The 16365-nt window shown below is 42.2% G+C and overlaps 1 protein-coding gene across 1 annotated transcript; it reads right to left on the bottom strand.

Moving 5' to 3' along the window:
- Window positions 1–2088: 2088 nt before the first annotated feature.
- LOC108437670 (glutamine synthetase-like) lies at window positions 2089–13785 on the bottom strand. The gene is made up of 7 exons (XM_037536393.1): window positions 13744–13785; window positions 9255–9439; window positions 6893–7030; window positions 4780–4926; window positions 4514–4641; window positions 2650–2849; window positions 2089–2567 (listed from the first exon to the last, which is right to left on the bottom strand). Exons 2-7 carry the CDS (start codon window positions 9421–9423, stop codon window positions 2249–2251), a joined length of 1101 nt encoding a protein of 366 aa, XP_037392290.1. The 5' UTR covers window positions 9424–9439; window positions 13744–13785; the 3' UTR covers window positions 2089–2248.
- Window positions 13786–16365: the final 2580 nt, after the last annotated feature.

Here is a 16365-nt window from a genome sequence, read left to right as displayed (position 1 = left end):
CTGCAGTGCTGAGAATGATCTGATAAAAATGATAAAAATATTATTTTATTCACTGCTGATGTTATATATGTTTGCAATATAGGATCTATGAGTGCGTAAGGCTGGGCAATGTGATGATATGTTGCCATTATTGTGATAGATTATATCATAGGTATAAACAGTACATACAGAACTCTGCAAGTATCATTAAAAATAGTCTTTAAGCAATATGGGCACAAGTAATCAGAGCCCAGAGCTGGGAACCCCTACTCAAGAAGATCTCCTCCCTGCTCTAGCACTGCGTAATGCTGCCCCCTGGTGTCTAAACAGAGTCTAGGCAGGACTGAAATCTGAGTATGCATGCACTTACCACACCACTTGCACGAGAATCCCACAACGGTGTAAAAAAAAAAGTTTTTTTTTTTTTGGTTTTTTTCAGTGGCATCAGACGTGGATTCAAGTGTCCGGACTAGGATAACTATGAGACCCTGAAGTCCTCAATGACTTTGTTTGGATGAATAAGGTTGCTGATTGAGCCTGACCACTGGAGGACCAAAATGTGCTGTAACATGATCCTTAATTTTATACCCTCCCACCCTCGCTCTCAAAACCTTCTGACAATTTCTGAATCTCCAGTGCTGAAATTTATCCCCAAAGACCCTCTGCCCTTGAGGCTTGCTCGACTACACTAGGTTGATGCCTCACAAGACCACAACAGACTGAATGACTCCTGGCTCCATGGAAACGCTGAAAGGGTTTCTCAGACAGATCAGTACATTTCATACGTGGAAAAGGTCACTTAAGACAAGAAAATGATTCATTAGCCCAATAAAGCGTTCGATTTCACATCAATTCCTCTGAAAAATGAACTGATGATTAATTAAGTCTTACACGATCACATCTGACCGACAGCCGATCTGGTCCGACTCTGAAGACGAGACGGCACTAAATTCCCAAACTGTCGTCACCACTGAGCGGCTTTTCAGTCAGCAGCTGTGACAGAAGAACAGCTGAACAACCTGGAATCAGCCAGAAATGAACCCAACACCATTCGCCAAACTAAACGGGCTGTAAGAAGCTTTACAGACCGGCTGGAACAAAACAACATTAAAACTGATCTGGAAAAACTGACCAAACTGAGCTGAACCTGATATTGGGTCAGTTTTACGGCTCAGTCTGATTTGGTCCGACTCTGAAGATCAGACACGTCTGGCGAATGGTGTTGGGTTCATTTCTGGCTGATTCCAGGTTGTTCAGCTGATCTTCTGTCACAGCTGCCGACTGAAAAGCTGCTCAGTGGTGACGACAGTTTGGGAATTTAGTGTAAGAAGCAGGAGAACAAACTGTGATCAGAAAAGCATCTCTGACCATACAACACTTATTAATCCAATGTTCTAACATCAGAAGGTTCCCCGCTGTCTATAGAGGAATTTGAGGCTACATCAGACACAGGCTCTCTGAAATGAGATGAACCTGGCCCGATGAATCTCAGTTTCTACTGCAACATGCAGGAGGACCAACCTGCCTTGGTTTAACAGTTAGAGCTGCTGCTGGTGGTGTGATGCTGTGGGGAGTGTTGCCTTGGCACACATTGTGCCCCCTAATACAAAGTGAGCATTGTTTAAATGCCACAGCCTGTCTGAGTACTTTTGCCTACCAGGTGAAACCTTATATGGCCACTATTTCTAGTGTACTTTGTGGTATCACAGGACATTCACAGCATCAATGTGCAGTTTATAAATCTGCAGCAATTCCATGCTGCATCCATGCCACACAATCATGCTATTCTAAGAGCGAAGACGTGTCCTAACCTGAATTTGAATAGCATTCCTAATAAAGTGCTTGAGGACTGTTTATCTATCACACCCACACATTTTGTGCTTGAGCTAAAATAAAAAAAAAAAAACAGGGCCCTAAATTGCAGCCAGCATATTATATTGCAACACTTTTTAAAACTATGAACTTTAGGAGTGAGCATACTGAAAACCCCAGGTTGAACCAACTTTCCTTACAAAAAGGTCTCGCTGTATATTAAGGGTCTCTAGTAACTGTGTAGTTACATGTGAACAACATATACAACAACAATGTAGCAACTAATGATTGTCACTGTTATAGATGGATTACAGATGTACACCTTTAATTACACACGTATACAACTTCAGTTTTGCCTCATGTAAATATACAAGTGTATCTTAATAGTTGTAACAGCCTGTTCTCTCAAAAAACAGAGCTATTAAAAGAGGAGCGCTGTTGTGTATTTAAACAGAAATTAACGTTCACTGTACTCCACAGGCTCCTCTCCCTCCTCATTGAGCAGGCATGTACGAATTAACGCCTCAGTCACGGAGTATGGGTCGCAGTTGGCCGATGGACGGCGGTCTTCGAGGTACCCTCGCTGATCTTGGGCTACGGAGCGCGGGATACGAACAGCAGCACTATGATTAGCTACTCCTGCAGAAAACTTGTTGATGTCGGGGGCCGAAAAACCAGTCAGCCGTCTGGCGTTGTCCAACCCCCCTTTGGGATCATATGCTCGATTGTGGTAACTCTGTCTCCTGCTCAACTTCTCAATTGCCTCCTCAATATACCTACAGTCACAGAAAGATGATGAGAGATGGTTGCTTCATTAATACAGTTGAAAATGACCTTTGCCTGTTTGCATCAGTGTACCTTAAACCTCCCTCCTCTCGCATCTCCTTTGTACTGAAGTTAGTGTGGCATCCGGCTGAGCTCCAGTTGCCTGGGACTGGCTTGGGGTCCAAGGAGGCCACAACACCAAAGTCTTCACATACCCTGTGCAGGATAAAGCGAGCCATCCAAAGATGGTCTCCAATGCTGATGCCCTCACAAGGACCCACTTGGAACTCCCACTGAAGAAAAAGACAGGAGTGTTGATTGTAAACATTACTGCAGAAGTCATGCTGTAATTTTAAAAGGAACCCTGGCTACTAAGGCCCAGTCCCATTTCACCCTTCGCCCCCGCCACTCAACCCTCAGCCCTCTGATTTGCGTGTACACGTCTAGGGTTAAGTTGTCCTGATTCTTGTTGAGATAGAGGGGTGGGGCGAAGTGTTGGGGCTACATGATCCTCCAAACTGAGGTTTTTCAGAGACTCCAAACAGAGAGAGATGAGAAAAAAAGAAAAACCAGCAAGACAGAGAACAAGAGACCAGAGAAACCCACAAATGTGAGAATTTAATCTGTTTAAAAATTTTGATAACCATCATATTATCTTAGTTTAATGTCGTTACAGTTTATTTTGGTCCTTTTCTTTATAACAACCATAAAAAAATCACTAATAGCTTGTTCATCACTCTATAGCTATCTAGCTAACTTTCCTGTTCCACCTTAAATAATCCAGCAGTTCTGATGCCTGAAGCGTCAGAATGTATTCACCATTTAAGGTGGAACAGGAAAATTCGAACAAGAATCTGGAGAATCTCCGACTTCAGCTTCATATCACTGAAGAATTAGTGGTGGGTGATAATAAATAACTGCCCCCCTCTTTGAAGGCGTATGATCCCTAAATGTAACTAAAGCCCAGCAGTGAGGAGCTGAACTTTCCCCTCCTCTGCTGTCCCTGCAGACGGGCAGGGTCGCCTACAGAGCGGCGCTAGTAGCTGATAATGAAGTGATGCTCTTTTATTAGAGGGTCTCATTTCAGAGGGAAGATCTCAACCACTGCCCTGTAGCTCGGGAACAAGGGGCAAGGTGACACCCAGAAAACAAGGGGTAGAGGTAAAAAGAGGAAAGATGATTCGAAGACTTGCAGTGAGCACTGAGACTCGAGTGAGTGGTAGAGCCAGATTATGAGGAGCCTGGCCACTTCCGGATTATTTTACATGTCGTGACCTAAAAAGGGAAACCTGACAATTAAATGTTGTTGAAATCTGACTCAACTGGACTTTATTTGGTCTGATATTTACCTTTATGGCATTTGGCTGACGCTCTTATCCAGAGCGACTTACAATTTGATCATTTTACATAGGCAGGCCAAGGTGGTGTTAGGAGTCTTGCCCAAGGACTCTTATTGGTGTAGTGTAAGGTGTTTGCCCAGGTGGGGATTGAACCCCAGTCTACAAGGCAGAGGTGTTAACCACTACACTAACCAACCACCAGTTGTTGACTGTATAAGATGCTGATATTCCCACTCGGCAACTTCAGTAAACAGTATATGGCACAACATCATATTGCAAGTTAGATGTTCCGGATCTTTGCTTGAGGAAATTTTCTTTGACTGGACCTTACTGAATTTTAATTAAAGACCCCTGTTTTAGATGCTAAATGTAAATGGACTGATGTAACAGCTTTCCTATCAATAAGGAGAAAAGAGTGTGGACAGTGACATGTAAGGTACCTGTGGCTCAGTCCGAAATGGCTGAACAGCAGATGTGTTCAGGTAAGGTAAATGAAGGGTCAATTCCAGTGCAATTATTTGACTTTACTGTCCGAAGTGTAACCAAAGTGGTGAACTACGGCATTTTAAAATGAATAGATGTCCTGTTTGTTCTAGTTGGGTTTTTAAGACATTTACCTGTGCAGGCATAACTTCAGCATTGCTTCCACAAATCTCAACCCCTGCGTACAGACAGGCTCTGTAATGTGCTTCAGCAATGTCTCTCCCGTAGGCTTTATCTGCACCCACTCCACAGTAATAAGGGCCTGTTCAAACATACAGTATATAGAGCCATTCACTCAGACTGCTACATTGGCCTTTAAGGCAATTGTTTTGGACCATCTAGATTTGAGATGCTGGCCTAAATGCTGGATAAACATGTCCTAGGTCTGCTCAGTATTTACCTTGTGGTCCAGGGAAGCCATTTGTGGGCCAGCCAAAAGGCCGACCATCAATCCCAAAAAGTGTGTACTCCTGTTCCATACCGAACCATGGATGCAGGTTCTCCACCATGTCCATAATCTTTTTGCATGTGTGACGAAGGTTGGTTTCTGAAACGGACAGGGTTTGATTAAAGCATTCAAGTCGGGTTGAAATCAAAAATGACTTTTTATAAACTTTTTTAGTTCATGTCTCTGGTCATATTAAGCACTATTTGTCATACAAATGCCATTTGCAAGATTGAATTAACATTTTTCCTACAATTTTCCATCAAAATGTAATGACTGTTGCCCTCCTCTAAAATGTTTTGCTTGCGCCACCATGCACCAGAAGGCTGAGAAAAAAATTATCCAGTCATATCATGTATCCCTCCATCCACTCTCACTTACTGTCGACCAAAACACATGCAGTATCTCACAAAAGTGAGTGCAACCCTCACGTTTCTACAAATATTTTATTATATCTTTTCACACTATAGAAATGAAACTTGGACAGAACTTAAAGTGGTCAGTGTGCAGCTTGTATAGCAGTGCAGATTTACTGTCCTCTGAAAAGAACAACACACAGACATTAACGTCTAAATAGCTGGCAGCACAAGTGAGTCCACCTCACAGTGAACGTATCCAGATTGGGCTCAAAGGGTCAATATTTAGTGTGACCATCATTATTATCTAGCACTGCCTGAACCCTCTTGGGCATGGAATTCACCAGAGCTGCACAGGCTGCTACTGGAATCCTCTTCCACTCCTCCATGATGACGTCACGGAGCTGGTGGATGTTAGACACCTTGCGCTCCTCCTCCTTCTGCTTGAGGAAGCCCCACAGGTGCTCAACTGGGTTTAGGTCTGGAGTCACACTTGGCCAGTCCATCACCTTTACCTTCAGCAAGGCAGTGGTCATCTTGGAGGTGTGTTTGGCATCACTGTCGAGTTGGAAAACTGCCATGCAGTGGAATTCATGTTTCCCTCAATGAAACGCAGCTCCCCAGTGCCGGCAGCACTCATGCAGCCCCAGACCATGATGCTACCACCACCATGCTTGATTGTAGGCCAGAGACAGTTGTCTTGGTGCTCCTCACCAGGGTGCCACCACACATGCTGGACACCATCTGAGCCAAACAAGTTTATCTTGGTCTCGTCAGACCACAGGACATGGTTCCAGTAATCCATCTTCTTGGACTGCTTGCAGGGTTTCTTGTGCATCAGCTTCAGAAGAGGCTACCTTCTGGGACGATGGCCATGCAGACTGAGTTGATGCATTGTGTGGCGTATGGTCTGAGCACTGACAGGCTGACCTCCCACTTCTTCAACCTCTGCAGCAATGCTGGCAGCACTCATTCATCTATTTTTTGAAGCCAACCTCTGGATATGACGCTGAACATGTGGACTCTTTGGTTGAACCTGGCCTGTTCTGTGTGGACCCTGTCCTGGAAAACCGCTGTATGACCTTGGCCACCGTGGCTCAGTTTCAGGGTGTTAAGTCTTCTTATAGCCCAGGTGTCTTTATGGAGAGCATTAATTCTATTTCTCACATCCTCAGAGATTCTTTACCATGAGGTGTCGTGTTGAATATCCAGTGGTCAGTGTGAGTGAATTGTACCCAAAACACCAAATTTAACAGCCCTGCTCCCCATTCACACCTGGAACCCTGTAACTCTAACAAGTCACATGACACCAGGGAGGGATGACGACACAACTGGGCACGTTCACTGTGAGGTGGACTCACTTGTGCTGCCAGCTATTTAGACATTAATGTCTGTGTGTTGTTCTTTTCAGAGGACAGTAAATCTGCACTGCTGTACAAGCTGCACACTGACCACTTTAAGTTATATCAGAGTTTAATTTCTATAGTGTCGTCCCATCAAAAGATAGAATAAAATATTTGTAGAAATGTGAGGGGTGCACTCACTTTTGTGAGATGTTGTGCAGAAGACCTCGTTTATAATGTGTTTTACACAAACATCATGAATATTTGTTATTTCCCACTTACATTGACTTTAAGAGGTTTTCCACTGTTTACACTCCATTAAATAAAGTGATATTTTACTAGCAAATTCATTAAAATAATTTCTCTTACCTGCAGGTTTACAGTCACGTCTGAGCGCTTCACACAGAATGAGCTTGTTGGGGTCCTTCCTGAATGGGTCTCTAAACATGGCCCTGGGGATGAGGTACATGTCGTAGTCTGATCCAACAAAATTCCACTCTGGGACATCTGCAAAGAAGTGCAGCCATTAGCAAACAGCAGTAACAGCATAAGGAGGCCCACAAGAGAGTGTAGAGAAAGCATTTCATATGTCTTGCTAACACCTCATCTAAGTGTAATATGCCAGAAAGATCAGACACTCGCAGCTAAAAAGATCAAAGGGTCACAAAAGGAGCGTGGGTCAAATCCAGGAAACACGGCCAGTATAAAAAGACAAACGTAACAACAGGCGAACAGTCCACAAAGGGACAGGGAAAAAGGCGGAGTCGGGAAAATGGGAAACAATGGTCATAAACAGGGATTAAACAAACAATAGAACACTCAGTATTAATACTGATCAGATCAATAGTGATACAATACCTCGCAATTCGTACTGAAGTCCAGGCTTATAAACTAAACTAAGAGGATCACATGACATAAAACACAGGTAAACACAGTCAGTACTCTGGTGAGGGAGAGCGCTGATTGGTGCATGAGGGAAGGTCAGGAGTCAGGTGATCTCCCAGAGGATTCCAAGTGTGTTATAGAGCCTGATGGATGCGTGACACTAGGTCTGTCACAATAAAATTTTAGAGGAGGAATTATTGTCTTAAACACACACACACACACACACACACACACACACACACACACACACACACACACACACACACACACACACATTCTAAGCCGCTTATCCTCCTGGGTCACCAGGGGGAGCTGGAGCCGTTGTGTGGAAGGCAGGATACACCTTGGACAGGTCACCAGTGGCTAAATAAATTAATTCTAATTTAATACACTCATACCTGGTGCAGTTAAGGGTGTCCAATAGGCCTGACTCCATGTCTTTGGACTGTGGGAGGAAACCCACGCAGACAAGGGGAGGACATGCAAACCCCACACAGAGACGACCCTGACTGCTGAGCCAGGAATCAATACCAGGCCCTTCTTGCTGTGAGGCGAAAGCACTACCCACTGCCATATATTGAGTTGAGTAAAGCTCAATTTTTTTCTTGTGAAAATATAAGCAAAAAACCCTCATTCAGCTGGCATACATGCTAAATATAATAAATAATAATAATAATAATAATAATAATAGTAATATTTTTTACTTACTTAGCACTTTTCTTGCTGGTGGCAGCTTATAGTGCTTTAAAGACAGCTGATGAAGTTGAACCCGTAATACAAGAAATTGTTAAGTATTAATTTAGAGTTATAGACAGATTCATTAAATGATAAATGCCACATTCAAATATGTTAGAATTACAAAGCTAACAAGTAAGCATTACTTACACTGCACAGACTTTTAGAGCACAAAGCTAAAAGTTTCATGAGTGTTGTCTTAATGAATGTGTTTACTGCTTTCTTTTATTTGCACATATGTGCCTCAACCCAATGTTTGTTGCGTCCTCATATGAATGATCCAGGAATCCAAACCTTCACTTATCCAGGGGACCAGCCGTATGTCTGGAGAAGTTTGCGCGCAGGTACCAGACGCCTAACCAGCCAGTAAGACACTGGGCTGATGCAGTTTTATAGCAGGACTGATGCCAAGATTAGGCGCAGCCTGTACATGACAAGTGACAGGTGTGACAGACATGACCATGTAGGGATAAACAAGAATAGGCAGAATAATGTTCTAAATTTATGATTGGTACAGATATGGGGCAGTCGTGGGCTGGAGGTTAGGGAACCAGCCTCGTGACCAGAAGGTCGCCGGTTCGATCCCCGACAGCACATGACTGAGGTGTCCTTGAGCAAGACACCTAACCCCCAACTGCTCCCCGGGTGCTACGGATTGGGCTGCCCACCGCTCCGGGCAAGTGTGCTCACTGCCCCCTAGTGTGTGTGTGCTCACTAGTGTGTATGTGATGTTTCACTTCACGAATGGGTTAAATGTGGAGGTGAAATTTCCCCGTTGTGGGACTAACAAGGGTCTCTTAATCTGATTCTAGTGGTTAGTATAGTGTAACACCTCTGCCTTCTACGCTGTACACTGGGGTTCAAGCACCCCACTACACCAATAAGAGTCCTTGGGCAAGACTCCTAACACTGCCTTCGCCTTCCTGTGTGAAATGATCAAATTGTAAGTCGCTCTGGATAAGAGTGTCCGCCAAATGCTATAAAATATAAATACAGTCCCAGGCACACACAATACTGAATATAATGACATATAACACAACACTAAACACAGTACAGAGCAGCACAGAAATCTAACGACTGTGGAAAATGATTGCATTTTAATGTAAGGTACCTTCAATGGTTTTAGGTTCCGCGTTCAGAGTCTTGGTCTTGCGTCGGAGATCCTCTCCTGTGCCGTCGATCCAGATGTACATGGCCTGCACTGTGTCCCTCTGTGGGAGCTCCATGTACTGCTGCTTCACAGCTTTACTAAGCTTAGCACTTGATGAAGTGGCCATCATGTTTGCTATGAGACAGCTGAGAAAGAGGGAGCCAGAATTTTTGTTGAATTTGTTCAGCTGCAATACCACAATAGACAGGATTTTGCCTTAAGCATCAACTCCTGTGTTCAAACATGCATAGAGATCATCTTCCATCCGCACTGGTATCTGATTACATCAACGGGGTGTTGTTTGAATAATCTTACTGTTTGTCCAATAGGTTGTCTAATACTAATATAGTCTAATGTAAAACAACATTATTGAACTGCCGTTAGCTGCATGCCATTTCTGTCGGGCAAGCCGTCCCTTTGGTATTATAACATTATGTTATGAATTCTTAACATTATGTGAGGAGTCCTTTTTAAGTTATATGCTTTTTCGGACTCTTCATCTAGAAAAAAGGGTTCTGTCTCCAAAGTCCAACTCTAACTTAGTTCTATAGGATTCTGTTTGTGAGCCAGTCAGCACTTTGAAAACACACAAGAGGACCAATCAGGTTCTGCTTCTTTGTCAGGTCACCGCCCTGCTTAGTGACTTGGGGAAAAAGTTTAGAAACCTCTGCGAAACATGAAAACATGTTGCTGAAACATTTTGCAGTCTCATTGTCTTAAGTTATATAAACATTAAGCCTTAGAGGTAATGAAATAATATAATTGATGGGGTCTTAATTACATCATAATCATTAATTTCATTTATCTTTTCTTTTTCCCTCAAATTAGGGCATTTTGGTGCATTAGAGTCAACTTTTCCAATTCAGCCCCAATTCCAAAAAAGGTGAGATGCTGTGTAAAATTTAAATAAATGTAAATAAAAACAGAAGGCAATGGTTTGTAAATCTCAAAGACCCATATTTCATTCACAGTGGAACATAGAACATATTTCCAATGTTGAAAGTGAGACATTTTATCATTTTATGACAAACACGAACTCATTCAGAACTTGATGGCAGCAACGCATCTCAAAAAAGTCGGGACAGAATCATGTCTGTTTTTAATGCAGTGCCGCCTGAGGGTTTGAAGATCACTAGGCGACAATGAGCACACTTGCCCAGAGTGGTGGGCAGCCCTATCCACAGCACCCAGGGAGCAGTTGGGGGTTAGGTGTCTTGCTCAAGGGCACTTCAGTCAGGTACTAAGGGGAACAAACCAGTGACCATCCAGTGACAAGGCTGGTTCCCTACCCTCCAGCCCACGACTGCCCCCAATTTTATCGAGGCATTAATGCCAGTGTTACTTTATGATGGACTCTCATGAAACCCTGACCAGCACATTTTAAACAGCAGACTAAGTTTGAGACATCAGAAAGTTTCAGTCAGTTCTGCATGTGCGTCGCGTCACAGTGAGAGTTTATACCGTTCAACACGGCGGAGCAGAAACTGGTCTGCAGAGGAGACGAAGTTCATGCTCTGATCTTTAAAAGATGGCGGCGGGACGGACGTCCAGCTTGTGTGTCTCAGAGCATGACGTCTTCCTCTCGGGCTTCTTTAATAAGGACATGTGAAGGACGTTTTCCTGAGTCTGACGTCAGTTAGAAACACAAGCACTGCTCACTGCTGCTCATCTCACTCACTGGACTCATGGGATGTTCGCTGTCATGGTAATATTTACTCTAAGTTTTAATCACACATGCATGTCATTTTGGATCAGATTACTTGTAGTGAGCATGAAAATGGAGATGTTCTTCAGATTGTTGAATAGACTGAGAATAAACTCCTCAGTCTCAATCTGTAATCAGATTGTATTCAATCGGATTGGCAAAAATCTTTGCATGTAATCCCAGACAATGTCAGTCACACACATTACAGTGTTGGTATTGGCTGTTTGTTTTGAGATCCCATCTCTTTGAGAGCTTTGCCAGAACCTGAGCTTCCTTGTGGGACAAAAAGTGATTTTGTAAAAGCTTGCAATTTAATAAACACTGAGAAAAGTTTCATATGCAAAAGCACTCCTGATAGCCTCGAGCACTGCCTGAGAAGCCCTGCATTCAGACAGGATCCAGAATGATGTGCCTAAAAGTCTGTCGCTCAAGATGCAGTGTTCATGAAAATTACCAAATGTTTGTTAAGCACTTTTTTTTGCATAGGCACTCCTTGCATAACACATTGGCAGAACATATTATTTACGTATCAAGATCAAGGCTTAGGCATTTGCACAGGCACTGCTGCAAGCAAAATAACCGGAGAATATTTGAATGTGCCTGGGCAGAACTCTACAGCCTTATTTAAGAGCCCAGATGTTTCAGGAGCTGGAATAGAAAAAAAACAAAGAAAATTGAATGGTATTAATCATGTTAATCTAGGCATGGAGGAAAACCTGACATGCCTCACTATAATAAACTTAACCATCTACTGACATAACTGATTCCCCATCTTCATATTCCAAAAGTGAATAAGCCTTACATTTCAACCCAAGTATCCTGATCAGTGTTGAAGTTAATACACCGATCAGGAATAACACTGTGACCAGCTCCTCGTTTCTACGCTCACTGTCCACTTTATCAGCTCCACTTACTGTATAGCTGCACTCTGTAGTTCTACAGTTACAGACTGTAGTCCATCTGTTTCTCTGATACTCTGTTAACCTGTTCTTCAGTGGTCAGGACCTCCATGGACCCTCCCAGAGCAGGTACTATTTGGGTGGTGGATCATTCTCAGTCCTGCAGTAATACTGACGTGGTGGTGGTGTGTTAGTGTGTGTTGCGCTGGTCTGAGTGGATCAGATATGGATGTGACTCAAACCATGTAAAACACACTGAGGCTCATGTAGTGAGTTGAAGTCTGAGGTAAGTTAGTCCAGTTTATTGTCAAAAGAGAAACCAGACTGCAGTAAGTTAATGAGTGTGTTTATATGCTCTTAATAATCTGATAACTGCAGATAATCAGATCAACTCGTTTACATGCTCTTGAGTAATCAGATAATCTGGAAACTCTGGGTCAGACATGAGTCAGACAGCAATGAGTCAGACAGCAATCAGATTTCTGCCTTACAACACGCCAATAAACTCACGGAAGAAGACGTGACGTAAACATAACTTTAAATTCAAACTTCATACCGTGGCTTTTTTTAAAGACTTTAGCTGAAAATACGAACGTCCATCGTCTAGAATATGAAAATTATTTAACTCTTTTATTTCGTGTTTGGATTCAGCGTCGCTCCAACAGTCTCACCGATCTCGCACCGATCTTACTGAGTTAAATCCAGGCTCTTCATCAGATTTCTAGATCAGAGTATGGTGTTTACATGACTGCTGGATGGAATAATCAGAAATCAGCAGAAATCTGACTATAATTGGATTATTGAGTGCACTCAATGAGTTAACTGGGGCAAAGGGAGTGGAAGGGAAAATTCGCTCTTAGCTTTAACTGTTTAGCTCCACAGGTTCTCATCCAAAACGTTACAGTCTGTACAGCTGGTAATGTTTACTAAATTTACATGCATTTTGAATTCAGCGGCGATTGATGGTTGTAGATTCAAGCTCGAGTATAAGAGACAAATATGAGGCGCATGTGGGACAAATGACTTTCAGATATAAAACACCATTTAGTACAATTTTTGCCAGGTTTAGAGAAGCCACTGCGGGCTTTACATACTCTTCCATTCATCTTGTTAGGAACAGAAAGCAATCGGTCTTTATATAGTTATCTTACTATTATTGCCCTACAAAATTATTTTAGATCTTTTGAAGTTGTTAAATATGGTCCTCATTAAAAGTGAAAGGGTATGCAGAATAATAAGGCACTGTTAACCCAAAACAGCATCCAAAATGTTTGTATTTGAAAAATATATATAATTAAATACAATATATACCATGATATATACTAAAAATTCCTTCAATCAGTATCATCCTTTTAAGTTAAGTTGCTACATGAAGCAATTTTAGGTTGATCTGATGAGCAGTTTTTATGATGGCACTACAACTTCCAGAAAAACATTAGAATCCTTATTGGTATTGGTGTACTAGCCTTGGTATTACTTGTAATAATACATATGGATCATAATGATAAGCCATGCAATTCCTGGATTGGACAACTTTTGGCAAAGTATTATATTGAAAAATAAAAGCAGCGAAGGAAGCATGAACAAAAAGTGTAATCAGCCATACACCTGGCACAGCTTTGCTAAAATATGAGGAAAAATCTTCAGGCAGAATAAGAACGTGCAGAATTTGATGTGTAACACAATTTAAAAAAACTTCAAAATAGAATACAAACATTCCCCTGTTAACATTTATATAAATATTTATTTAATTACTAGAAGTGAAAATCCCGGGTAAGATTAGCTCAAGATGATCCCTTGTGACAAGTCAAAGAAATACGTGTGATTAAATATTTATAATACATACCTTTAGCAAGAACAAATCATGTATCCAGCTGTTTTTCGCTCCTCTTACCAAAAGCGCTTTCTCTGCTCAGACTTTTAAACTGTACTGTGAGACCTGCTCGTCCCTGATTGGACAGAGACACACATGGGCCATGCTCAGGCACCATCAACTGCTTAGGGGGGTTAAATACTTGGCTGTGAATGTAACTGCTTAATTTGACATTAATTCCAATGATACCATTGATTAAGTCATTTATGTATCATAACTCATATATTTGTCATTTGCTGCATATATTGAGCATTTTTCTACGTAGCCCCAAAATTGTGTAAACATCTCCCGACCCCAGTTTGGGACTCAGTTTGGATACACGCTCTACATTTAAATCTAGACTCAAAACTTAAATACTTAAAAAAGTATTTTATTAATATCAGTTGTTTGCACTATTACTCTGTATTACATAACAGTTAGTTCCGGCCACGTAAGCTGACTGTGTAACTGGGAGCGAGGAGGCGGACGCATGTGCTGAGATAAGCGAGCTTTATTAGGGGCAAATCCAGGGTCGTGGTCAAAACAGTCCAGGTTCATATAGCCAACACGGACAGATCGGGGGACAGACATGACAAAAACCAGAATCAACATAACAAACGGAGACTGAGACATCAAACAAAGACCGGCCAACACAAGGGGCAAACACAGGGCTAAAGTATACAGGGAAAACGAGGGACAGGTGAAAACAATCAGGGGCGGAGTTACAAAAGGAGGGGCAGGACTACAGATGCCAAAACAAACGCACATGGACTAAACCAAAACACGAACACATGGACAGGACTGGGAGGGGCCAATCGTTCTAACCATGCTGTTATTTCACCATAACATCTACCAACATCTGAGACAGCTGTAGCTCTATTTGAACGACTTTACTTCTTACTTTGTCTGGCAGCCGATTTGGTCCTAGTCCGAAGATAAGACGACACTAAATTCCCAAACTGTCTTCACCACTGAGCAGCTTTTCAGTCGGCAGCTGTGACAGAAGAACAGGAATGTGACTGGAATCAGCCAGAAATGAACCCAATACGATTCGCCAAACTAAACGAACAACAAAAGCGGACAAAACTGAGCTGAACCTGATATTGAGGCAGTTTTCACTCTATCATAGTGCACAGTATCACGAACACATAGACCTGTATCTTATCCTACCTCTAATTAATGTGCAATATCTGCTGCTGATAGATGGTACAAGTGCAATACATACAAGTTCTGGGCAATATCTGTAATTATTACTGTGCAATATCTACAGTTTCTGTGCAACATCCAGTAATTACCTGCTCAGAAATGTGCAATATCCATACAACTGCGTGTGTAAACTGTAAATTTGTTATATTAATTCTATTTTTATTTTTTATATTTTTCTGCTAACAGACGCCTTGCTTGTTTATTTATTTCTATAGTATATCTTATATTTAGTATTTTGTATGATGCACATCTTTGTTTACTTACTGCTCTTTATCTGCTTACTGTGTGTTCTGCTGTAACAATGCAAATTTCCCCCAGTGGGATAATAAAAGTCTGTCTTATCTTATCTTCTCTCATATGGCTCAGTCTGATTTGGTCAGACTCTGAAGATCAGACTGCACGTTTAGTTTGGAGAATGGTGTTGGGTTCATTTCTGGCAGATTCCAGGTTGTTCAGCTGTTCTTCTGTCACAGCTGTGACTGAAAAGCTGCTGTGCAGCGAGTGGGCAGAGTTCGTTACTCTGATGTAGCAACAGGCGGCTTGGACTATAACTTGGCGGAAGTAACTGCGAACATGAAAACGTATTAAAAGCCACGTTCATGGCTGTGACCGCATTAGGCTCGTGCCTGCGACCAAACCACAGCCATGAAGTTATTTTGTGATACCATCCTTTCCATCTCTCAATCTCTCTCTCTCTCTCTCTCTCTCTCTCTCTCTCTCTTTATTTGCATCCCTGAGTGATCTTTGCCTGAGTGGCTACTTGGGAGCCATTAGAGCTGTAAAGTCACTAGAGCTCCAACTCTGCTAGCTGATCTGCACCATTTTGACCACCATGGAGCTTCATGCTGTACACTTTTGAGCAAATCTCACCTGCGTGAACTGACCCTCCTAATGCTGCTGCTGCAATAACTTTGACTGCTTAACCATTGCTCCACCTGTTTTTCCCCGTTTTGTATTCTAATATTTTATTCTAACGCGGTCCCCTTTTGAGTCTTGGTTCCTCTCAAGGTTCCTTCTCTTGCTCTTAAGCAGTTCTTGCTTGCCACTGTCACCACTGGCGACGCTCATGGGGGCTTGGACCCAGATTTTTCTGTAAAGCTGCTTTGAGAGACCACCCGCTGTAAGAAGCTCTATATCAATAAACTTTGACTCGACTTGACTTGATTTAGGGGACTTTTTGAAATGCCAGTTGTTGTCCATAGTGGACAATAACATCTCTGCTCTGTGATGGCTGTGGAAGCATTAATTCTAGGTGGCTAGGCTACTAGGTCAGCCTACCATATGATGCTATTGTTTAAATGGATTACCTCTGCAGAGATTATAATGATTTAATGATTGCTGAAGCAAGTTCATGTGCTAGAACAAGTCAGTTATTTCTAACAATTAGCTTTTCAACGACCTTCTTATAAT

Source organism: Pygocentrus nattereri, chromosome 30 (genome assembly GCF_015220715.1).
Source record: "Pygocentrus nattereri isolate fPygNat1 chromosome 30, fPygNat1.pri, whole genome shotgun sequence".
In the NCBI taxonomy this organism is placed as follows: domain Eukaryota; kingdom Metazoa; phylum Chordata; class Actinopteri; order Characiformes; family Serrasalmidae; genus Pygocentrus; species Pygocentrus nattereri.
Note: the sequence above shows the minus strand (reverse complement) of the source record. Positions and strands in the feature narration are given on the sequence as shown.